Below are 26,652 nucleotides of genomic sequence, written 5' to 3'. Positions count from 1 at the left end.
AGACACTGTTTTGTCTTTCTGCACATGCTGCACATATTTCCCACAACATAAATCCATGCATGGTGTTTCTCACTGCATGGGAATCAGTGTTCTGTGCACAAAGGTCACTCTTCATTTTTCATTTACAGTGCACTCCCCCTCTTTTTCTCACTGGACCTTTTCTCTGACACTCTATCTCTGTCCCTCTCTCTCTTTAAGTATGGGCCATTTTATTGAGACTCCAGGATTTCATGGTGGTGCAAATATCCAGTAAACAGACCCCAGGTCACACAAGATCTGAGCAAAGGGAAGAAATTGTGTGCACATTCCTCTCTAGTTGAGGGGATCCCTACATCACTTTTACATTAGGCTGTGGAGTGATAGAGAGGGAAGACTGTGGTTTGGCTTAAGTGAAGGCACAATGCTCAGTGGAGATGTTTGTGTTTGTGGTTTTGCTGTGTGCATATATGTGTGCCAAGTAAACAGTGCATATGCTTTTGTTTATGCACGTCTATGCCAAGGAGTCAAAAGGCTAACTGCCTGACTAAGGGAGCAGATTTAAGGTGGTTTTCAGGAAAGCAAAGCAGGGCAAAAGAAATCTTTATTCATGTAGAACATTTTACTCTAGGGGAGTTACAGCGCATAAACAAACAACGAGAACAATAAGATGCAGTTTAAAACACAAACACAGCTAAACTTCTCAAATGCACAGGGGAAAACAAGTGTTTTCACTCTGCTTTTTACATGGTTAATGTTGAAGAGTAGCTAATGCAATCTGGCAAAGTATCCCAGCAGCTAGGGCTATAAAAAACGAAAACTAGGTTGTGAATATTGATTTTACACTCTGAAGAACCAGAGGGCCTGTGCAGGATGACGAAGGACATGAACAAGGGGGAAGAGGAGGTGAGAGACTGTGAAGCACAGTCGTGGCCTTTATAGACAAGAGGAGAGATGGTTTACCCCCGATTTACCCTGAAACATAACTAGACCAATACAGAAATGTGCCAACTCACAGGTGTGGTTTGATAAAACTTGTTCTTTGTTGTTTTGACTCCAGCATTTTAAAGATATTCTGTCTTGGTCTTTTAAAGCAGACCATTAAATAAAAGTTTCAGAAAAATAACAAACCAGACCAGCATCCAATTAAATGCTGTCAGTTTGAAAATTCCACACTGCAAGATTTAGCTCCAACTCCGATATTCAGTTTTTTCAGGGAGCATAGCCTCAAGCAGAATAAGAGGAGTGTGAGGTAAAATCTGTTTTAACTCCACATCTGTGGTTAATTGTAATTCTTGAACAGAAATGTTGATTACAATTTAGCTTCTTACAACCTTGTGAAAGTAAAACACTTTAAACAGCTGTTCAGATTTCTTGTGTCTTTCTATGTTGTAAACAATTAATCTTTTGAGATGGATTTTGGAGATACTGTATGGTAGCGCTCTACAGGTTAACAGGCAATGACAAATCGTTTTTATCAGCTTGATATGAAATACAGCACGATTATCATATAAAGTGATATAAAGTGTTATAAAATTGTCTTAACTGTTTGAAATAAATTCAATTAAAGATGCAGTGTGTAAAATTGAGAATATTACAACTAACAGTCACGTTCTAGATAGCAATGCCCACTTTTGGTGATAATCATGTCAACCAACAAAATTTTAAAATCTGGTTACTGGTTATTTGTTCCCTTCTGTGGTACTGTAGAAACATGGAAGATCAAAAAAATCAAGATAGCAAAGTCCGTGGAGCAGACCCTCACAGACGTATTCTTAGTAAACAAAAATAGAACTTTACATATTCTAACGATTAAACTCTGGCCAGAGTCAAGCTCCACACATGTTGGCACATGTTTGTCGCTCAGCAGCCAAGGTCAAGCTCAGTGGCGTCCCATTAGTCCCAGCCTTTCATCCCTGGTGATACGCCTGGAGACCACCAGCAGTTTTTGGGCCCTTTAGACATCCATAGCACAATCAGGGACTTGTGGCAACCCGACAACCCACCAGGAGGGTAGCCTAGGCTGTGCTTAAAAGTTTTGTTTGTTTTTTTTTAAACAGGTTATTTTCCCATGCCCCTTGAGATGTGCAAGGACATCCAGAGCACAACCCTTGTTGTGTCAATCCTCCTCCCCACCCAATGGTGCCCTCAGGCAGCTTACTCGCAAAATCTACGCCTCAGTTTTGGCCAAAAGATGCCTAAAACTTATGCACAGTACAAACTGTATTTCAATCTGCCCCTCCCTATGACTACAGGTAATTTTCATCAGATTTCTATGGGACTGGAAGGCATCATCTGCATATTTACAGATTTACGGTTATCAGCTACATATGTAAGTGGAAATGAAGCTCTATAAGTTTGGCATTAGGTGGTTATGCCTGCAAGCCACATAGGCTGCTGTCCTTAAGCAGGGGGCTGGGTCAAATCAGGCCTCTGGCCTCCGTCCTGCTTGTCATTCCCCTCCTGCCCTCGAATTTCTGACTCTGTCAACTGTCGTATTTACAATAAATATAAAAAGCCCAAATTTGAATATTATTTAAAAAACAATGACTGACAAAAGTAAATAAAACGTCATTCATGTATGAAATAACAAAAGGCATTTTAATTGATGTATTATAAACCTGAAAACAGTAAAGTATAAGCCTGACCCCAGCTTACATTTATAACATTTAAAGTCATTAAAAATATGAGCAATTCAAATAAATTCATTGTTGTGGCTTGTATCTAAAAGGACATAGTAATAATATGGTTAAAGACCGTTGTGGTGTTTGCTTTAAATGAGAACGTGTTTCCTGCCACACAGCTGTTGTCTTTATTCATTGTCTAAACATGGTGTGATGACCAGTTTGTTTAAACTCTAATTCATTAATCCAGTGACAGCTTTACAACAGGTGACAGAAATAGGAACTGAATTATGGGGTGTCATCTGTTTAATTGTTATGGGTTCCTTTTTTATTTCGGCTTGTGTGGTCCTGAAGCAACATGTACTGACTAAAGGGAAACGGTCCAAATATTGACTCCTGAGGAACTCCTGGTTGATATACAGAAAGCTGTCTTTCCTTAAGATAAGTTGCCAATCGGGAAAGTAAAGAGCCCGGAGGTTGTTCCCACTAGCCTTTTTTTGGCTCAGTTTGCAGATAAATCTGGCAACACTGGCCCACTATTAGCTCTTCCTCTTCTCAGTGTCATTGTTTTTCTCTCTCTCATTCCGGACATTCTTCCGCTTCTCTCTCTCTTTATGTTCCATGTGACTGGCCCTTTTCTGTTTGAGTGCCTCACTTGTCTCTCTTTCACCTCTGTTTGTCTCCATCAGTCCCTTTAGAGCAGGAATTTTTTCTTCTACTTCGTCCTACCTTGTCCTTTACCTACTCTTTAGACGCTTTTATAGTCTTTGTGTTAGTTTTTTATCTTTACCTTAAATCCTCCCCTCTGGTCAACTTATTTATCATCCCTTTTCTTTACTCCCTCTCTGCAATGTACTGCATCTTATGATTAAAGGAGCATCAGACTCTCACCTGTCATTGATTCTACACACTCCATAAAGCAGCCTTTCCCTCTTCACTAATATGACAATTAGACCGTTCTCTGGAAAATCTTTGTGGTGCCCTTAAATCCACATAACGAACTGAACAATAATAAAATCCAACGCCGCTTACTTAATATACTTCATGTGTACCGAGCTCTGAAGGTCATCACAGTGATATGGAACAATAAAAGCAGAGCAAAGTGGAGCTCAGCCTGAAGCCTGCGGCAGAGGGGTGTTTCTTTGAGCATTCGTTCCTCTTTAAATGTTATTAAGAGTTTTAAGTATCAAGCTCAAAGTCTTTGGATAGTTTGAGCCGGCCTCTTTTACAATAACAAAGATTATTAGAGCTTGAAACCCTTCAGGTTGTTGTTGGCTTCTCTCCAGTATCATGTCCTTTTATAGACCTTTGAATGTGGTGGATTGAGCTAAATCAAGAGGAGGTTCTGCTTCCATAGCTCTCGTATCAAAAGAACTGACACTATAATGAAAAACACAGAGGACTTATTGCTCCCTTTATGGTACTGTTATAAATCACAGCAACTACATTTATACATTTGGATTTAAAGATATGCTAATGTGGCCAATTGTAAGATCAAAACAAGCTCAAAACAACACAATCTATAGACTTATGTGACTTATAAAACATCTTTAGGACAAACAATCATATTGACTTTTATTTTAACTTTAGTTCTGCAGCATCTGGTGTCTATAAAACCGCAGATCAGTCCAATATCTTTTTCTGATATCTGGCTGTTTAGCTGCTGAATGCTCAAATTTATTCATGAGAAATGTGACTTGGAACCAATATTTGGAAAGCTGAGTTGAAACACTTAAAAAAAAGGTTCTTTGAAGCTGAAAGTAGTTTAAATGATTTAGTTTTGTACATAGTTTTTGAGGTTTTCTATTCTAGTCTTTCTAGTCCTTGTTGCAACATTTCTTTTCTCTTCCTTTAAGAGTAACAGCGTGTCTTGGCTGCTATAAAGCTTGATGTTCTTGGTTAATGTGTTTGCATGTTAACAAGTCAGGGCTTTCAGACTGTCTGCATAAGCACAGCATCTTACTCACCTGAAGCACATATCTCATGCTCTGAGAATCTTGAGAATGAGGTCTCGCCTATTTTTTTCCGCATGCAGTTATTGGCCAAAATTGAAATTAAAATCATAAATAGAGAGACATATTGGTCTTGTTGTAACAAATATGTGTGTCTACGTTAGGGCTGATCCCCATTTGGGAATAAAACATTTGAACCCATTGAATATAGTTACAAATATGTCAGATTTTAAGTATTAAGCATAATTCTTCTGTATGCTCTATATGTAAGATTTGCAACATAGCGAGTGGTTTTAGAACATTGCTGGCGATGATTGCAGCTGTCTGAACCGATTCGTTTTAGTTTGTATTGTGAATTGGGCTTAAGATTAGTCTTGTTAATGTGTTAGCTCTCACCTCTATCTAGTTTAGTCATAGTTGGGTTGTAGGGGACATTAGGGGCCATGTGGTTGTGCAGATAGTATCAACCTCTCCCTAGGACTCGCATGTGCCTGGATCTGGTGGCAATGCTGTTTCTGTTGTTGTAGCGATTACTACGGGGCCCTGAGGTGGTGTGTATATCTCACTGAACTCTGATGTTCCCCTTTAGGGAACAAGTGTCTTGTGTTTATTAACTGAAAATTTCCTAAGAGCCAGAATTTCTGATTTTCTGACTTGAAAAGGGAGTCCTGGCCCTCAGGACTTTAATTATCCATGATTTGTCTTCCTTAATATTAGTTGATACCGCCTGAGTGTATTTGCAAACCGTTGATTTACCTTTTCTTTCATCCACATAGAGTCAGCATCTAAGATGGATAAACAGGTCGACAATCTCCACCTGCTCTCTACTGCTTCTTAAGAAATCGAAAAAGATAACTGAGTGTCTTTCAACATTTTTTGTGATATTTTTTGGCTTTTGCCTTTATTGACAGGAAGGCTGAAAAGAGGAAATGCAGGGAGGAAAGAGAGGGGGTTGACATGCATCAAAGTGTTGAGGGTGGGAGTCGATTCTGCGGTGGAAGCGTCAAGCTTTGCCTCTGCACATGAGGCGCCTGCTCTATCAACTGAGCCAAACCAACTCTCTTTGATTTTTTCCATTTTTACATAAATGCTGTCATGCTATCAATTGTTGATGGAATATATTTATTTGTACCACTTTGGTTATGCTTTTATAGGAAAAATAATAATAACTCAGTTCATATATTTATAGTTTGCACTATAAAAGCTTTATAACAGGGTTTATGGGGGATCATGTTGGAATTCACTCTTAAACCGTGCAGGCGTTTTGAAGATGTTCAACCAGTGTGAAAAGGGATTATATCAGACTATTACTGGAGTACTGTGTTCCACCAGTACTGTACCTTTGTACAACACATGACAGCTTCTCTGTTAATATTTTAATCATAAAACCCCCAACCGCCACATTGTCCCCATTAACGCTGTTCCATTTCATTACCATTTTCCCCATATCTAGGACAAGCATAATCTCGGGTTCCTTCAACCCTCCAGAAACACTGAGAATGTACACGCCAGTAGAACAGGGGCTGAGGTAGAGCAAGAGGGAAACCTGGGTGCAGCAAAACAGGGAAATGGAAGATGCTGAGAGACTATGAAAAGACAGAAACTGAGCCATGGCAACAGTTAAAAGTGGAGAAAAGCATTTCTGAGCATATTAGCACCTTCATTTGATGATGAGGTGTTCTATTTGCATGCAAAGTATCCAAACCCTGCAGCAGAGGGTCACTAGATCTGCATAAGCAGTATCCAATTCCACATTGCAGGCATTCCTCACATCTTTTTCCCATTATCAAACCATTTTCTCTTCTCTTTCAAGGCTGCTTTCCGTAGCTTGACTTGAATCTGTATCAGAACTCTACAGTCTTCATTAGGGGTTTACTAAAGACACTAGATGTCACTGATTGTTTAGTGATTTCTTATCTATCTTAGTTGACAACAGTGGAGAGCATGCTGAGAAGGCATTGATCAAAGCCTTCTTCTCATCCAGCCAAATAAATGCCAATCACAACTCGGAAAGTTGCCATTTAGTCACTGTAAAATCAGGAAAATAAGTCCCCTGGTATGAAAGCCACAGCCAGTTTTTGGAATCTCCCAAAAAAGGTTTAAACTCTCCTTCTGAGTGTTGATTTCCATTTCACTCAGTTAGTCTACAACATGCAGTTTCTTTGCAGCTGTGTTGCCTTTGTGCCATCCATTATCACTAACAATAATACAGTATTTTAGCTCTCAGCTTGAGGTAACTGTTGTGAGATAGACTCAAAGCCTGTGAGTCACTCTGCCTTTCTCTGCTTGTCACTTGTCCATAATGAGGAGTGTTTTCATTTTAATCAGCATGTTTTCTGGCCCGGTTTATATGACCTAACGAGGAAGAAAAGTGGTTAAAAAGTGGTTCAAAACCCTGCTGGTCTGGTCTGTGTCATTGTGTGTTCCAGCATGTTATGAACAGCAAGGAAGCTAACTGCTATACAAAACAAATATGGGTAATTTTCAATATCTTAAGGTCTCGTGTTGTGTTACAGTGTCTCAGCACAATGATGTGTGTCTCTGTGATGTTGAGTGGTCATCAGTGTAACTCTCTGACTGTTGAGTGGTCTTCAGAATAACTCTGTGACTGTTGAGTGGTCATCAGAAAAACTGTGACTGTTGAACAGTCTTCGCAGTAACTCTGTGACTGTTGATAGGTCTTCAGAGTAACTCTGTGACTGTTGATTGGTCATCAGAAGCTGGGTTTCCATTACAGTTTTTTGCAAAATAAAAGTGATATTTCTTAAATTTCGATTAAGTACAATTGTGCTTTGAATGCGTTTCCATTGAAAGGAGTTTTGGGCATAGGCCTTGCAATTCTCGTAAAATCTCATCTCGCGTGAATCCACTGCAGGGAAGTTTGATGCTCAAAACCTGTTGCGTGTTGGTACAGTTTTGGTTACATCTACGGCGGTTGATGATAGTTCAGACGTGAAGTCCATTTGGCAAAAGCCACGTATAAGGGTATAAGTATGATGTTAAGAAAAGTCTCGTCTCTTCTTCTGCCCACAAGTACTGCGCCATGTTGTCTTGGAGTGACCGGTCATGTGACACCGTATGTCAAGTCCTGTGACTTGTAAATGCAGAAAAAGTGTTTCCATTACACTTTTGTGATATATTTCTTTTTTGAAATGCCTGAAAAATCTCCTTGCGTAAAAACTTTTTAGCAATATTTTAGTTTTTTTTTTTTTCCGAAATTTAGGTGTTTCCATTACCAGTTTTTTATTGTGCTATTTAGATTTTGCGCATTTCCAAGTGTAATGAAAACCCAGCTACTGTTACTCTCTGACTGTTGAGTGGTCAAAAGAGTAACTGTGACTGTTAAGTGTTCATCAGAGTAACTCTGTACAGTGCAAATATGGCATTTTTAATGCATAATGATTTTGGCATCATTTTGATACAGAAAAAGGAGATATAGATGCAAGCAGGCTATGTGAATTTAAACTGTTATATAATAACATAACCAAAGCAATGGTGACCATCTTTAGTACCATAACCAAATGGACCCTAGGTCTGTGTTGCCTGAACTGCTGACATAGCATCTCTAAAACTAAATTGAAGTTGTTTAAGTAATGTATGTTGCAAATTGGCAACTTTCTGGGCCATTTATGACAACTTAATTAATCAATTAATTTATATTATCATTGAAGAGTGTGATGACTAAACTACTTCAAATTAGAGCAAAATATGCTACAGGCAGTACAATGTATAGCCTTACGTGAACCGTAAATATAGACTATATATGAGACTTTTCTAACCTTTAGACTTGGGCTATTGACAAGAAATGGATGTTGAATTCCATAACCCACAGATATTAATTCAGACTAGTCGTCTACTATACGGTTGAGAAAAAATTTAGCACAGAAAAACATAATCTGACTAGTAATTCTAGCAGGGGGACAGTGTTTGGTCATTTGATTGGCGAATCACAGACATCCATGCTTTCGACTAGCCTGAGTCTTAATCTGTTAGACAGAGATATTTCTTGCCAGAAACATCTTTACTGACAACCCACTCATTCATCTTTTCCCTCGCGAAATGACCTCTTAACGACTTTGTGTTTGGAATACTCACCCAAACAACCACAATCAATTTGTTCGAGCTGTGCAAAGAACAATTAACAAGTGTGTGCAAACCTTGTTGATTGATTGGAGCTTAGTAGTGAGTTCAGGTGTTCTCTTTCACTGAAAGTTAAAAACAAGCTTGCTGAAGTGGATGAGGCATACAAGCTTAAACTGAAGTTTCACTCAATCAGACATTAACGTTTTCCCTCCTCTACATCACTTACCATCTGTATTAGCTTGGCACTCATACCGACTGTTGGGAGGTTGCCTGAAATGAAGCTCAATGGCTGAATATGTTTGTCACAACACTGGAAACAATAGTCCCTGTGGTGAAAGAACTGACACAATGATCTGCTGCCAGGAGCATAGTTTTTTAATGTTTCTTAAATCCTTGTAGCCTACACATTAAGCCAGCCTCAATATGACTTCAGTGACATCTACTGCCATTTCAATTTCCTAACACTAAGTGCTATAGCACCCTGGGGTTGAATATTTTGGATTAGTGTCTGCTCCTAAAATGTATATGGGACTTGTAGTATGCATCGTTCAGTGATAATGGTGTACTACTGCACAGCGTGTGCCATGCAGCAGGGCTTCTGAATGGACTTGGCTGCAGCCATTTGTCATAATTACAGTGATGCTTTGGCTCTGGACCATTTGTGCACCCACACACACGTACAACACACAAGCTTTATACTGGTGTATCTACTTATTCTCCTGTCCCATGAAATTGTATAGCCCAGGGTGTCTAATTATACTAATCGAATGCGTACCGCCTGACATTTATTCATAAATTATTAACAGCAGAAACAATACAATCTCTGATTGGATATACTGACTTCCTGACTTCTCATCTTCTCCCTCTGTCTCTTAATGTCTCTCACTTATCTCTCACTATATCTGTCTCTCTCCAACCCGTGACCTCCTTTCTTCTCTCAGTGACTCTTTGCCCTTCACCTCCAGTAATTTGGCTTGTGGGTGTTGAGTAATTAGCATGCCGCCCACTTTTATTCTGAAGTCAGAGTAGGGAATTTGAGAAATGTCCCATAAAGATTATGTGTCCTGATAAGGTTATGTCTGTGACTCCATTAAAGAGATGGCCTACACAAAGGCTGTTTGTATCCTTCGGGGAAGAGAGAGAGGGAATAAAATGGCTAAGTGAAACTGACTGAGAAAAGAAAACTTTCTAAAAGAATACAGTATTCTTGCTTTATCAGTTGTGGCATTTAAAATACATGTATTTATACACTGTTGAACTTTTTTCAGTTTTATTTAACCTTCAGTAGTTTAGCTGAGTTATTATATTTCACACTGTGTACCTTTTGTCTTCAGTTTTGCTCTGGGGCTGTTTGTCACATATAGTGCCAGAAGGCTATTTTTTCAATTTTAAGGGAGTTCTCTTGGAGCTTATGCTTTTTTTTTTTTTTTTTTTTAGCTTGAAAAACAAAGTTTCCTGGGATGTAAACATTTACCCTGCTCAGCAATTAAAATCAGCAACATTATTACTAGTCGGTCAAACTAATTATGAATTTTTTTTTAACAAATCATGCTCACAGTCCCATCAAATGCTCTGTCTAAACTGTAACTCAGCCATCCACGACTAGCGACCACCATGCCTCTGATTAATGGCTACTGCCATTCTGTCTTAAGGTTCTACTGCCTTAATGTTAACATCCCAGTTAGACATCTTGTATGAGTCGTGTAGTTTGGCAGGTTTTATATATAAAGCATAAGTCATTACCCAGAGCTCATGATAGATCAACCGTTGAATCGAAAGCTTTGTCTTTTGGCTCAGCTCCCTCTTCACCACAACAGCCCGGCACGATGCCTGCAGTACTGCTGACACTGCACCAATGTGTCTCTCTATCTCTCTTTGACCCACACATGCCGACATACTTGAACTCCACTTGTTTCCGTCTTTTCAGGGATATCCCGCTTCTTTTTGCAAGACAGTACCAAGGCACATTATACACGTGTTACAACAGCATGGCTTCACAGTAAAAGACTGTAGACTGACCTGACTAGACCAATCTCCCACCATGTAAGACAGTGGTAAACATGATCCTGTCCCAACTTTTTGTGACATGTTGCAGGAATTAATTTCAGAATATGTGTACATTGTCAAAAACAGTAAAGTTGATCAGTTTAAAATTCAAATATCTTGATTCTGTGCTGTTTTCAATTGAATACTCTGTAGGTTAAAAAGGATTTGCAAATCACTTTGTTTTTCTTCACGTATAACAAAACACACTAACTTTTTTGGACCTGGGGTTTGTGGAATGCTTAGCAGACCTTAATTGCTGTAAAGAGTAAAAGCCACCATGCAGTTAGGCAGACTTAAACTGAGAGGAAGACAAGAGTCTAGAGTGACTCAGAGAGGAGAGATGCAAATAGTGTTCAACCAGAAGTGTTTGTTTTAGCATTGTTTTACACCTTGTGCATCTGTGACCACAGTAAAACACTGAGGAGTTTTGCATAAAGAAATCCAACCCTTAGTATTCAAATTTGAGCTGTTGAAATTGTGCACGAAATGTTTTGTGTTTTTGGCAGAGGGGATGGAAAAGCTTTCCACTTGATTTTCATAACAAATTTCTTGACATTGCATTTTGAATAAGATTGCAACAAGATGAAAGTGGAGTTATGGTCTTTAGTGAATTACAGTGTGAAATTTCTATTTAAAAAAAATAAAAAAATTATCCCCTGCAAGGAATATAAGTTGGGGAGAAAAAAAGATAGATGATTACAGATGAGTCAGAGCTCAGGGTAATAGCACCTCAGATCAGAGTGGCCTGTGTGATGCACACTGGATTCCACCACACTCATCCTACAGCAGCAAAAATTGCAATAACAGTGTGCAGAGATAGCCGCCGAGCAAGTCATGCCATCTGAGGTTTGTGGCTGAAGTCAATAGTAATCCTGAGAGCTTTTTCCCCTTGCCAGGCAGAGTGCTTTATGCATTTTCAAGATTGATCATGTAGGGTAACTTAATTTGGGTATCATTTGTATTTCCACATGAATCACGTCTGAGCTCTGAGTGTGCCTCGGCGCTGCCCGATGAAAAATACTGACAGTTTAGCTCTGCTGTCAGAGAGCTGATTTGCGTTGCTGGGGAGCATTTAATTTCAGTTAACCACCATTTCTCTGCCTCTCTCAGAGACTTTCATATCTTGGAGAACGCTCAATCTCATGAGTGTTACTGAGCATTTCAATCCCCTTTCTCTATGCAAGTTTCTATTCATTCACAGTCAACAAATGGCTCCCTTTCTTGTACAAAATTCCTCCTCTTTGCCGCTAATTTTCCCAGATTAATCATCTGCAGTAGGATGTTTCATGTTGTTTCCTTGCACATTCACATCTGAATGGACTCTCCCTTAGAGCATGGCTTAATCCTCCCTCCTGAGCAGCTATTTATCTCCCCTCATATCAGGGTGAGAAGGTAAAGATGCTTTGGGAATACTAAAACCACCCGGCCAGTTTGTTTTTTACTTAGAGATTGAGTGATTCCAGTTTCTGTCTGTGTTTACGTCTTACTTCTCTGCCTCATTTAGCAGCCACTCACTCCCTATTTTCTATGTTCTTCTAAATTTCCAGACTGTGCCATTCTGTTGCTATGGCAACCACGGCCCCTCCCTCCTTCTTCCTGCTGTGTTGGCTGCTCCAGACGACCAGCTCGGCTTTTCCAGAGGAGCCCGGACCCCTCAACTTCATCCCCACTGAAGGTAACAACCTCCTGACATTTTCTTGCTTGTGTTGGGTCACGACCTGACAGGGAAAGTGTTGAATTGTGGGAGGTACATGGAAGAGGCTAAGGGTCATGGTGTGGCGGTCAGACGTCTGTGAGTGTTGAACGAGGAAAAGGCCTCTCGCATTCAGGCAAACACACATTCTTGGACCCATGAGAGATGTAGCTCCTCACACACTCAGACTTTGAGACTCCATATCAACCTGGCAGTCTCGGGCTCAGGCCAGACACTGATTGATAGCAGTTCAATAATATTGATTGATGGTTTCCCGGCTGAGTCCAGATCCTGCTATCGATACCTAAGAGTAAAGTGTAGACTACTACAGTGGTGGGATCCAAGGCGAACACAGGCATGAGGGACCTCCTCATTCATTGTTTTCACCACTTAAATTCTTTTTGTCTAATCAAAGAAAGAGCTACTACTTCTTTAAAGCAGTCTTCATGCAGCAAACATGTAAGGATGCCTGGGATTGGATTAAAAATAATAAAACATATAAACAGTTAAACAAATGTACTCACTATTTAAACTATTAAAATGTAATTTTCTGTATTTTGTAGCCTTCTAATGCTTTCAATAATTTGTTAAATGTTAATGGTAAATATTATTTACATTTGGTATTTTAGCTTAGAAACTGAATGGAGCCATTGCCACATGCCTGATCATATTCAAGTTCAAATTTGATGTGATACAAACTTAAAATGACTGTTTAACAATGTTTTGTATAGAAATACTCAGGCAGATTGTAAGTCATCAATTTGGAGACTCTTAATGGACAACTAGTAACCAGTTGACATTGGACATTCTGACAGGCTACCCCTGCCATAGTTGTGAATGGCGAAGCTTCTCGGTGAATAAAAATTTATGTCAAGGCTGGTTGGGAGATGTGCAAAAACATCTGCTTAGACAATCTTTCAGGGTGGCTTTTTGCTCTTGTTTAAAAAAAAAAATGTTATCCAGTTCCTATTAAACTGCTGCTTTCTTACAGCTACACCTGAGCTAATAGCTACTACAGCAGCATCCATTAGATACACCGGCAAACCCCACCCCCAACTCATGCCAAGACAGACCACGAAAAGAAAAACATCTTGTCATCATGAAAAGCTTTCAGTGTGGCTCTTTGGTCTTGTTTTAAATGTCCAGTTCTGACAAAACTGTTGCTGTGGCTACATCTGAGCTAATCACTAGCAGCTGTTATACCCATTCACACAATAACTTACCCTTTCCCCACATAACTCTGACAAACTTATGCCGAAGCAGGTCAGTAGAAGAGTGAAAACATATTTTTCATCATGACAAGCTTTTAATCTGTATTTTATACTGAAATGTTGTCCAGTTCTGGTAAAACTGATGCTTTACTATGGCTAAATCAAAGCTAATTACTGCATTAGTGCTAGCCATTGCAAACGGCCTTCAGGACAACTAATTCCCGCCCATAGCTACCGCCTCATTCTCCTTAAACGGCACTGATTGGTACAAACCGTGTTTGGTATGGCACAAATGTTGTGGATTGGAATTTTTCATGACGGATTGTTGCAAATCCATCTGGAATCTCTCAGAAAACCGAACACACGATATGACTAAGCAGAGATAAGCAGCGTTTTTATATTGTCTTTTATCAATGATATCTTGAGTTAGCCTGTTTTAGCGACTAAATAAAGCTGCTAGTTTTGTTTGTTGGACCTTTACCTTCAACTGGATACCACAATTAACAGGATTGTTCTGATTTTCAGAATACAGTATGACAGAGAAGGCAGGAGGCACACACCATGAGTTTGATTTTTTGCTGTGTTTTCCTCATACTAAAGGGCTAGTTTCTGTTCCTGTGTATCTTTGAACCATGACTGCTGGACTGTGTTAGAATCATGACATTTTCCTCTTTCTAGCAGTCTATAACATCACCAAGTTCACGGCATACTTTGCAACTTTAATGAGTGTGTGAGGCCTTAGAATCCCACATGGCCAGAATATCGTCTGGTGCGAAAGAAAGGGTTAAGTTTATCATGTCTTCTCGGGCCCCTAGGCAATTGCCTACCTTCGCCTAATGGTAAGGTTTGCCTCTGTACGACTAGACAGAGAGCTACATCAGAGCTACATTAGACCCTGCAGCAGGGCTGTAAAGCAGGTAGAAATTAAAAAAGAAAACTCAGGTTAATATAGGCAGAAAATGAACAATGTCTACAAAAAGGGAGACAGATGGAGGACAGGAGAAGAAAGTAAACAACTGGATTGAAAGATAGAGATGGAAATGAGTTGCAGAAAATTACAGGATGGTTATGTAGCAAAACCACACAAATTTAGATGTAAAAAAGGAGCAGGAACAGATAAATGGACTATCTGCAGGAATATAAAGAAGCAGTGATGGAAAAGCCAGGAAAAGCCAGGATAAGAAAATGTACGCTGAAGAACGATCTCTTTTACCTGAGTCAAGGTCAGAGACAGATAGCCATCCTAGATTTACATCAAAATCCATCTGCTTTATATGAAACTTTCATTTCTCTGTCTCTCTCTGAATATTTTTTCACTCTGTTTTTACACATCTGGGGACAACATTAGAAAAACATACTGAAATATTCCATCACATTCATCTTTTCCCTCAAGGTTTCCCTTCCTTGACAAACAGAAACTCTCATCCACTAAAACACTTTGAACGTTTCTTTGTTTTGCCTTACTTGATGCTCTTCAAATGTCACCTGTCTCTGTGTGACTCATCATGAAGTATTGGAGTAGTGTGGCAGAACATGAACATGTTTTGGAGATATATAGCAGTGACATATGAGGTTCAGCTAGGCTATCTTTCTTCTCAAGATTGTTTGTTTGTGCTCTGCTCTGTGTCCCTGTGTGCTAGCAGACATGCTGCTGTTTTGAATGCAGGTCTTACTTTGTCTCCTCATAACCTTGAATACCTGTCACAGAAAAAAAATAAAAAGTCTGATTTTGTCAAAGATGGATGTCAGTTCGTGATCAGGCATGTTTTTGTTTCACTAACAGTGGTGAGAAGACATCCAGTGTTTCTGGGCCGACCTCATCGAACATGGCTGAGACAGGAGCCTCTGCACATCCAGAGGGTCCTCCAAGTCAACCGGACACTCTACATCGGAGCGAGGTACGATCTTTATCAGCAGACGCAGACATTATAACAAACCTGCATGTAAATGATTCTTTCAAGGCTCCATCTTCATCAACAACAAGCTTTCCACTACTACTGAAAGGCCTTTGATTTCTTTCATCACACACATATATGCGTACAAATATAGCTCTGTCAGTGACATTTCCAGCTTTGATATCTGTTGGATTGTCTGTTATCACTGCATATGTTGCCAAGCAACAAAATCAGCCAATTTCATTGGAGATTATTTTAGGAGTTACAGTGGGTGAGCCTGAAACCTAAATTTACTATCAAAACATACCATCAGTATTACTGTGGAGAGAGGTAAGTGTGTCATGATGGCAGAGCTAAGTGAGCATACTGAGCTCTCATTGTAACACTTTGGTGTGTTTCAAAATGCAAGCTGAAGACATGATAACATGTTATTATAAACATACAGCTGAAAGGAGGGCCAAAGTACTGCTGAAAGTAGATTATGATTCTACATCTCTGTTTAAAACAGGCAGCTAAGACAAGCAGCAGTTCTCACACAAAAATACAGTTCTTCTCTCTTCATGTACTTAAGACAACTGATATGCAAGCCGAGGGGGAAACTAATTTAAAGGCATAGTTTGATTGGCATTAAAAATTTTAACAGGAAAGTTGATCCAAGAATGATAAGATTTAGATTAAAGCTCCTGTGAGGATTTTTGAGATGGTTACATAACAGACTGAGTTTCTTATTGATGATATGCATAAGCAAACAAGACCATCACTGACAAAACTGACTATTTCTATGTACAGTGCATTCAGACCCCCTTGAACTTTTTTCAGTTTATTTATGTTGCAGCCTTATACTACGAAAAAAGTCAGAATGTTTGATGTTTTTGCAATTTTATTAAAAAGAAAAAACTGAAATATCACATTCATATAGGTATTCAGACCCTTGAAATTAAGCTCAGGTGCCTTCCACTTCTCTCCTTTGTTGCTGAAATGTTTCTACACCTTGACTGGAGTCCACCTGTGGTAAATGACATTTTTCTAGCATCAGGCTGCAAAACAACAAAATTGAACAAAGAGAAGGGGGTCGGAACACTTTCTGAATGTACTGTTAATGATTTTTTTAAAAGAGAAAGAAAAGATGCTTAGCAAATATAAACCTTGGTAGCCCACCCAAGTATTGTCTATAAGTGGGGAAAACAATCTGTGAGTTTTTGCCTGTTTTTATGTTGCTTTATGAAATAAAATTTGAAAAAGATTGATTGAGTGCAGTAAGATTTCCACATAGACTTATCCACGATTATTTTCAAACCAACAAATCTGTGGCAGCAGCTTCATTTAAGACTTAAATTAAGGCGAGACAAATGTTTTCTAGTTTGGTGTCCATATGAGGATGGTTCCCATGTGTGGGAAATGTGCTGATGCTGACAGTAGCCCTGGTGGTCAGCAGGATCAGACGAGAACGGTCTGCCCAGCTGCGTCAAGTTTTTACATTACATCTGCTGCTCCCTGGGGCTATTCAGGAGCTGACCTAAAGCTTACTGAACTAACAAAAAACACACACCTCAAGATTTACTGCCCCTCTTGTCAAAAAATAATTTAACTTCAGACATGCTACAGAAATGAGACACAGTAGGCTCCCACATATGGTGATAGTTATTTGCTGTAGTGGCAGTCTGGAAGAAGACTGAAGTGGTTTTGAATAAGAGACGCCACTGTGGTCCAGGAAATGACCCAGTCCCTGGCCTCCAGCTGGTCTAACCTCTACAGAGACTTGGTAGTAAATATATCAAGCTATATAACATGGTTCCAGCCATTCTGTCTGCACTGAGTGGGTCTATAAGCACACACTTGATGTCTGATAGTAAAACTGCCCACAGACAACTACTCTGTCTGCTTCAAGTTTTAAGGAATACCATGAAACAGCTTGAGAGACATTTATTTCAATTTACAGCAGAAGAAATTCTCTCTGAAAAGCTTAGGTAAACTGATATGAATGTCTCCGCTAACCGGATGATAATGAAATTCTAGATTGACAAGCAGAGAGACGACAGAGGCGAGAGGTTGATGGCATCATGAGAGATTTGGAGAAAAAGTGTTTCATGACTATATTTATATATTTCTTGTAAGTGGCTAATACTGTTTGCAGGCTCCCTGACAAAAAATGATAGATCCATGTGCAAAGGCTTGTGTGAGCCACTGACAGCCCGGCAGGGAGGCAGAGTTTTTAAATGTATGATGTATAAATAAGTACCTGTGAGGTGGCAGGTTTGACTGCCAAAAGCTCCTGCAGAGTGCGCGGCCTGATAAGACGCCTCACTCATCCCCAAATCCTGTCACCATTAGCATAGCTGCTCCTCAAGACTGCAAGCGCCGCTAAATCCCTGCCCCAAGCACCCGCTGAGAGCAGCTACCGCTCCCTGTCCTCTTCCCATCCTTGCTAAATGAAAGTAAACCATGTTTTTGGCTGGTGGCAGGTGGAGTAAAGCTCCTTGCTGTGTTAAGCCCCGTTTCAGCTCTGTCAAGCCAAGTAGCTGCCATCCTCGGGCCTCGGTAACATCCAAACAACTGGCACAAATACCAACATAGAGAAATTCCACCTAATGGCAAGATGGCCAAAAGAATGAAGCACACTTTCTATTAAATATTAAAGCAAAGCATAAATAACTTTTACTATCTTTATCAGTGGTTTTATAACAAGATGGACAGCACAACCACTCCCTGAATGCTCTGATTTTATGCCAAATTTACAGTGCCTATAAAACGCATGTTAACGGGATGTTTTACCATTTTATTGGTTTTATAAACCAATCATGGTAAATATAGTTTGGCTTTTTGACCAAGAATAAACTCTTTAATGCCAAAGGGAAAAAAGAATGCTACAAAGTAATGTCAATTCAATAAAAATATGTAATGTTAAAGAAGTGACTGCATAAATATTTGCCCCCTTCAAGTCAGTATTTAGTAGAGGCATCTTTGGCTGCAATCACTGCACTGAGTCTGTGTGGATAGGTATAAATTTTTGCCACATTCATTTAACCCTCTGGCTACCAAGGAGCATTCCCACAGCATGATGCTGCCACCACTGTGCTTCACAGTAGTGATGGTGTGTTGTGATGTGCAGTGTTTGGTTTCCACCAGTCTTGTCTGATAGCCAATAAGTGCCATTTTGGTCTCATCAAACCAAATGACTTTCTTCCACTTTCCATGGAGTCTCCCACATGCCTTTTGGTGAACTCTGGTTGTCCCCCAAAAATCCTTTGACTGATGAAGAACCTGGGCACTCTTATGCAGTCTCTCTTCTCAGCTGCTGAAGATTGTAACTCCTTTGGAGCAGTCATGGTGTCTTCGCTGGCCTCTCTAACTACTTTACTTCTTGCACAGTCACTCAGTTTGTGAGGATGGCCTGATCTAGGCAGTATTACACATGTGCCCTATTCCTTTCATTTCTTGATGATGAATTTAACAGAATCTTGGGGATATTCAGTGCCTTGGAATTTTTAGGAATCCATCCCCTGAATTATACTTTTCAACAACCTTTTTCTCTGCATGCCTGCCGTGTTCTTTTGTCTTCATGGTGTGATGGTAGCCAGGAATGCTGATTAACCAGCGGCTCGACCTTCCAGACACACGTGTCTTAGTACTACAATCACTTAAGACACATACATTGCACTCAGGTGATCCCCATTTCACTAATCGTGAGACTACTGTACTAGCACCAACTGGCTAGACCTCTGTTTAATTAAATCAATGGGTGTGCTGTACTAACTTAAGGGATCTCTGTCATTTTATCTGAAAGTCAACCATATCATCCATATGAGTACAAAGTCAATGATCTGTGTACCATTCACATCAGGTGGAAATGGAACGTGCCCTGGCCAACTGCCTGATTGCAGGTCACTTAGTTTATTAGCCCACAGACGCTGACCTTAGAGGTCATCAGGGGTTGAGCAACATTCACAGTCAGGTCAAATGCCTCACAGCAGACAGACACTAAGATGCCAATTTGTGGAAATGCTGGGAACCTTGGGAGGTAAAGCTGCCAGACTGATCAGCTGTGGAGTAAAGAGGTAGAAAGTTAAACCTGCTGACAAGGAAAATAATGTGTGTAGCAGGGGCTGCATGCACAAACACACAGGCCAAGTCCAGCTAGGACTCTAAATCCACTGAATGTAGGATAAAAGGTGAAAAGTGTTTGGCAGTTACAACAAGCCAGTGTAGAAACTCAGATGATATAAACTGAAGCAGCTTGATGCAACTAAACTTTGGTGGATTTACAAAAGCTGCTTTCTGCACCTAAATCTAAAAAAAATAGAACAAAAATGACAAAAAGTGGTCTGAATCAAGATCAACATATCAAATGGATCTTAAATAAACTGACCATGAAGGTAAGCATAGGTTATGGCTTCTTTTGAGACACAAAGAAAAATGCAAAAAACAGACTGTGTTGCAGGAACTCAGCATAGTCTGATTGGCCATTTCCTGCATTTAACACTGGCATGCTCAGGTCAGCTTTGACAAGTTGAAGCTCAGAGAAAAAGTAAGTCAAGCAAAGCACCATCAACTGCTAAAAAACAAGCAAAACACGTACTGTATCATTCTAAAAGTATAATACCAGAAAATACAAATGCTTTAAACCTAGCGTGCAACCTGTCCATTAATTTATTAGCTAACAACGGCATTAAAGTAAACAAAAAAAATTAAAGCATCACATATTATAAAACACATCTGCTGATAAAAGCATCCACATATTGGCCTAAGTGGACAATAACATTGGAAGAAAAGTGAATAAGCAGATCCAATCACTCATACACAAGTTTAAAGAGAGCTATGATGTTCTGTAGTAGTGTCACTGTAATACCTAAAGGTCACTGATCAAAAACACTTGCTGTCTGTTGTGCAGGACTTCCAATCCGCTTGTTAGTATTTAGTGTTCAGCCAGGCTGTCGCATATTTACACCATCCTGGTATTTAAACTGACTCAGAGCCATGCCACATTGCTCTGCCTCAGTCAGCACAAGTGTCAGGGTAACTCAGTGGTCAGCCCATATCTTTCCAGTTTGGTTTCATCCAGTGGAGCGGCTTTTTCCCTCATACATTTTCAAGCTCAGAAAGGCTCAGTGCTGCTCACGCTGAACCACAATATAGCTGTTAGTGAGAAGAAGAGTTGAGAAACTAAATAGAAATATGGGAAAATTGGCAGCTTATGATGTCTGGACCTTGTGTCTGCTGTTTGGCGGCCAAAGGGAGAAAGTTCAACAGCTGGTCAAGTCAGAAATAAAACATATGTAAACAGGTTTTCTTAAACCATGTTAATTTTGTATTAGCTGGGTCGTTAAGGGTCACAGTGGGTGATGAAATAACAGATGAGGCAATGTGCAGATCCTTCACACAAGCTCAGACAAAGAGGGAAATAGAAGATTTGTATGTTTTAGGACTGGATTTTGTAAAGTGAGTCAAGGTCTATTTGTAAGTTATGACCTGTAGTATGTCAAGGAATTTCAAGGTTGTATACGTGTCCTGCTAAAAATGACTTTTTTACACGCATGAGTACATGTTGAACCTAACTATCCACATGCATTGTCAAACTCATGCAGTGATGAAAACATACAAGCCTGCAAGTCAAGAGAAGGGTCTGGAGAAACACAAGCAGCCACATAAATAATTCCCCCTCCTCTGCACTATCAGAGGCAACAGCACTGGATGGGAGCCACTCTGACTAGAAGGCTTGGTGCTATATTCATTATGTTAATGCTGAGACAACGCTGAAGCAGCCTGGATGAGATTACGCCTCACATTTGGCCCACTCCACTGTTTGGAGGATGCTTAAACTCTGACCTATTAAGCAGGGACGCACCAGGCAAGTGTTTGGTGATTTTGCACTTCTTCGCCAGTTAGTCATTTCTCTGTTTGACAAGGTGTGCTAAAGTGAGAATCCTTCAACAAGCCAGAGAAAAAGAGGATGAATTATTCAGGACTGCAGTGACCTGATGGCTTACCTGTGCTCTCATCATGCGTACATTTCACAGCTCTTCATTGCAGAAGTAAACATTCTCAAGTTCATATTGATACACAAACACTAAGATGATGCATGGATGCAGAATTGATGACCCCCCTCCCTGTTTCAAAGAAACCAAGAGAACATGCAGCATAGATGGGAGGCAGAGTCGAATCAGAGATGGAATCGATACTACTGCAATAACACAGCTATGGCAGATTTACAGATTAACCTTCTTCAAAGCCTGGTCCTGTGCACAGAAGATCCAGATCCATCCCAGCAGATACCGAGGCCTTGATCAATATGCAAACGTCAGCCATTAGCTGCCTAGCTCTTCTCTCATTTTGTTAGCATTTTTTCACAGGAACATCCAAGGTTACTGCAGAATTATCAGCAAATTAAGAGTGTCAGAAAGCAGTGTTTGTATCATGAATACATTCATGCTGCTTGGACCACATGTAGGCAGGATGTGGGGGTGTGCAAGCATCAGTATAACTACTTGATTAAGTCATACATTAATTCAATTTCAGGCTTTTGAATAAGAATGATAAGCTGGATTCTGTGCTGTGGAGAAAATTCGATGCAGCAAGTCAAGTTTAATGAGCAGAGGCAGAGACGAAGGGGAAATATGAGACAGCATTATGCAGTCGAGTACCATTTCTCATATATAAACTTGGAGAAATGGAAGTCATTGTGAAGCTGTTCCCTAATCTCTTAGGTTCTGATCAGCTTTAAATGAATAGATTTCTCTAATATGTATGTATTACATAGCTGCACTGGAAGAATTATTCAATAGTAAATCCACACAGATTCAACGTAAGTGGTAAAATTCATACTAAGTTTGTTTAAGTGTGTGGCTTGGATTTTATCCAAAAGATAATCATCGGCATACTCTGTCCTGAGCTTGCAATAATTTCTCTGCCTTATGTTTTTGTGCTGGCTTGTTTAGTGCCACCTCAAGCATTAGCAGGGTACGCTATCTGCCTTTCTAACTCTGTCTCTCCTCCTCTATCAGGGATGACCTTTACCGTGTGGAGCTGGACATCGTAGCAGGAGATGAGATGTTCTACAGCAAGGTAAGAGACAAGACATCTATAACATAATGTTCATTCCTTTAGTTGGAAGTGTTAAATGTCATGAGGCTTTGAAATGTAATTTTGCACTACAGAGAAATGCAAATTACCCTAACCATCTGTGTATGTGTGTTTTTCATGTACAGAAAAGAACGTGGGAGTCAAACAAGAATGACATCAGGATCTGCAGGATGAAGGGCAAGCATGAGGTAAGATGGTGTATTTGTTTCTACATCTTTTCTTTCTTATTGGATAGGGGTGTGAAAAAATATCGATACACTGATATATTGTGATGGTTTGTATCTGTACTGTATCGATATTTTAAAATGGATTCTTGATATTTTTTTAATTCATCATTTACTTTGTTGGTGTGGTAGTTTGTGGTGTAATTACACCCCCTGACCACTAGTTGGCAGCAGGCACCACCAGCTGGCAGCAAGCAGTTGACTCCTCCCCTTTCTCCTCTGCTTAGACAACAAGATCACACAAGACTTCCGGTCTGAGTGAGCCGGTTGCTCATGCCTACCCAGCAGTGCAGCTTCTGCTGCATTCGTAGCAAATATTTAGACTTGTTTTGGCTTCCAAAACATTAAAGACAGTACAGACTTCTACAGGAGTCAAGTCATTTGTAAGATATGCCACGCCAGAGTGAAATACTTGGACAACACGAAGAACCTGAGCGCTAAACATCATAGTGATAGCTTAGCGGCTAACAGCTAACATGAAAGAAGCATGAAAAAGCTGCTGCTGATCTTTACTAATGTAACCATAATTATACAGCCAATACTTTGTTTTATTTGTGAGGATCGGTGCCATCGTAGTGTCGTTAAGAATGACGGCTTAATACGAAAAAAAAAAAACACTGGCCCATCCTGTCAGGACCATATATATTATAATACACCATATATTTTATTAACAGCTTAATTTGTTTTTGTTATGTTCCATATTAACATAGAATACATAGTATTTATTTATTTATATAGACATATAAACACCAACATATATGTATGTGTGTGTGTGTGTGTTTTCAAAATTATCACAATGTATCACCTTGATCATAGTAGCACAATATATTGCAATATATTGATATCGGCACCCCTGTATCGCAATATGTATTGTATCACCAGAATCTTGCCAGAACACACCCCTATTATTGGAACAGATACGTTTTCTAAGTTTCTTTTTCTTGTATAAAAGAGGAGAATACACCAGAAATGATGAGTTTTCATCATCATTAGATGATCCACAGGCACCACCTGCCTGTGGATCATCCCTATCCAAGGGCAGGTGGTGACAATATAGTGGATCACTTCTCTCATGGTGCAAAAGTGTTTAACATCAAAAACAACAATATTACTAGGGCTGCTGAGTTAAACTAACAATGAATGGATCAACACTGTCAACAAGCTCCAACACTGAAGGCAATTTAATTTAGAACAGAGTTTAAATTAAACTTTGAGACTTAAAATCAACTCTGAAATTTTTTACACTGAAAATTCAACACATCAGTTTTTGCTTTGTAGCTATTGTTTAAGATCCTAGATTAAAGCTTTTGTTAGGAAACTTCAGTTTGTGTTGATGTGGGCTATTGTTTTTGGTCTGTTTCATAACCAGCAAAATCTCCTTGCAAGAACTTTAAACCAAATCAGTGCAGATGCTGGCAGTAAAGCAGGGTTTCTGTGTTTCCCCTGGGTTTGTCTGTTGGGACTTAAATGTAGGAAGTAGATAGGATCAGTGAGTCAATAAATGATGGCCCTTAGTGTGTTCACATAGACTTTGTACCACTCCTGCATAAGTCTTGGCCCAAGTTTGGCACCTCGATCAAAAGGACCAGATCGACTCATTCATGCCTCTTAAACTAATGCACTGCTGGCACATTGTGTTAATTTTGCCAGCAGCTGGAATGAGGACTCTGTTGATGGGAGAGAGGGGTTAAAAAGAAGGACAGGGACTCAGCCTTCACCCTGGTTCTAGCCAAACAGCATCTTAAGGATGCAGGAGCATCTTTCCTTCATTAAAGACAAAAGTTCATTGAGACAGTAAAACATGCCTATCTCTTTCTGTTGTTGAAGGTCAGTCCTTCCATCACTATAAAACAATAATGATACATTCAGATCTTCAAAAAGAGCTGGCGATCAAAATCTGTCTCGGTATTGTGAATGTTTCAGTGAAATACCTTTGAAATAAGCCAAAAGAATATGGGATCAGAGAAAAAACAACTTCTTTTTGGAAGAGGCTCAGAAAAAAGGTTTGTCTTTGCACTGCGCCAGAGACAAACCAAAGAAGATACTACAGCCCTGCCTCCCGCCTGCTCCTATCCAATCCCATAGCACATGCCATCCACTCCTGCTTTCACCTACAACAGGTGTGTCAAATTCTGCACAGACAATCCTAGTAAAATATTCAGAATAACAGACCGTGCATTCAGTTAAAAGCAATATTGATACCCTGATTTTGTTTCCTCTCTAGATGAAAGAAACCCAAAGAAAACAATCACATCCTTAAATATGTAACGATGCCACACATGGATAAAAGAAAAGCAGCTTGGACTCTTAGACTGATTTAGCTCCTGGTTTTCGCTTAGTAATAGCAATGTCAAAGTAATATTTTTTTGCACTTACTTACATATTATTTATTTTAAGGTCATACAGATGTAGAATTGTTTCCTGATCTGTTGAAAGCTTGTCCACTTTAAAAAAAATGCAGTACACTTTTATCAGCTTTCACAGACAGAAGTCTAATCTTTACTCTATTTAAGCCAATTTGCATGGGAAGACGTGTTTTTTCCCCCCAAATAACTGTATAATGGCTCAGCGTCTCTGTGTGCTGGTGCGTATGTGCTGTGATAGGCCAACAACAAAACAAGGGGAGCAATAAAGCTATGCCTTTTGCTTATTTACACAGTTTTAGTGTATGCACTTTTTTCGTGACACTTTGACAAAGCATCAGATGGCAGGTGGGCCATCAGCACCAGCGACTACAGCTGACAAAACAAAAATTAAACTGTGATTTCTTTGTGAATGATTCTAACAGCAGCATGTGACACACCTCCTGTATTATCTTGTTTGATATGAGCATGGAGCAGTGCTTACTTTGATCAGGGACTGTGGAGCAGGTGTATCATCACTTCCAAGTATGTTTCCTTGTGGGCATGTTTCAACAAAGTCCTGTTGTGTTTCACTGTTCAGACTATTTATGCTGCTTTGTTGAAAAATGCTACCGCAGTGCAAAGGATAGCAGAGTCTATCCCTAACCCTCACCCTAACCATTCAACCAATGCACACAAAGACAAAATAGCAAATCTCGATAGGTGGCACAATAGTGACACACCATTGAATAATCACATAAGATCTCTTCAGAATGACAGAACACTTGCTTGTTCTTAGTTTTATTGTGATGAAATAAATATAATTCTAATAAAATGCTTGAAATCTGGTTATATGTCATTTGTAGCTGAAATAAGTCTTAAATTAGGATTTGATACAATTCAATTTACATTTTCTCTCATATTTGAATTTTTTTTTTACTTAATTTACTTTCAGTTGCTTTACAAGGACATAGTCCACAGTTTCTCTCTGAGTTTTTGATGCACACAGACCAATAACACTGACATATTATTAATCAACCAACTTAATTTGAAATCTAACTTTTTATCAAACTCAAAAATAATCTGACATGATGGGCAGAACTTGTGAAAAACAATGAGACAGCATGTTTTTCCCCTTTGTCAGGAGCTTTGGTTTCATTGTCCTAGTCATCTGACTGTCATGCCTTCAGGCACAGCCTCTAAAAGAGGGGATTTTTGACCACATATTATCATTGTCCCAGCTCATTTTACCCATCACACACTCAGCTCTGATCCGGAGAACAGAGCCACTCCTCCTTTTACACCACCTGTCCCACCTTCATGAGATAGGAAGGCAGTTTGTGCTCTCAGAAAATTCAGGTGGGCGTTTGGAAACCGAGGTGGCAAAGAAGAGATGGGGTGAAACGTCCCAGCAGTCACTAGCAGCCCACGCCTGAATACCTCTGATATCTCTAAGACACACATAACTAGCTGCTGTCTGCCACACACAAACAGCACATATTCAGTGTCTATGTGTGTGTGAAGGATAC

At 39.7% G+C, this 26,652-nt stretch overlaps 1 protein-coding gene across 1 annotated transcript in view; it reads left to right on the top strand.

Moving 5' to 3' along the window:
• The window catches only part of sema6bb (sema domain, transmembrane domain (TM), and cytoplasmic domain, (semaphorin) 6Bb), a 228,068-nt gene that overhangs the window by 87,270 nt on the left and 114,146 nt on the right, over nt 1–26,652 (top strand). Inside the window, exons 2-5 of the mRNA XM_041790994.1 lie at nt 12,229–12,356; nt 15,369–15,483; nt 22,479–22,539; nt 22,683–22,745. Of these exons, the coding sequence (XP_041646928.1) occupies nt 12,248–12,356; nt 15,369–15,483; nt 22,479–22,539; nt 22,683–22,745 (348 nt within the window). The 5' untranslated portion in view covers nt 12,229–12,247. The remainder of the gene's footprint in view (nt 1–12,228; nt 12,357–15,368; nt 15,484–22,478; nt 22,540–22,682; nt 22,746–26,652) is intronic.

The sequence above is a fragment of the Cheilinus undulatus genome, linkage group 7 (genome assembly GCF_018320785.1).
Source record: "Cheilinus undulatus linkage group 7, ASM1832078v1, whole genome shotgun sequence".
Classification (NCBI taxonomy): Eukaryota; Metazoa; Chordata; class Actinopteri; order Labriformes; family Labridae; genus Cheilinus; species Cheilinus undulatus.
This window is presented reverse-complemented; position numbering and strand designations above follow the sequence as displayed.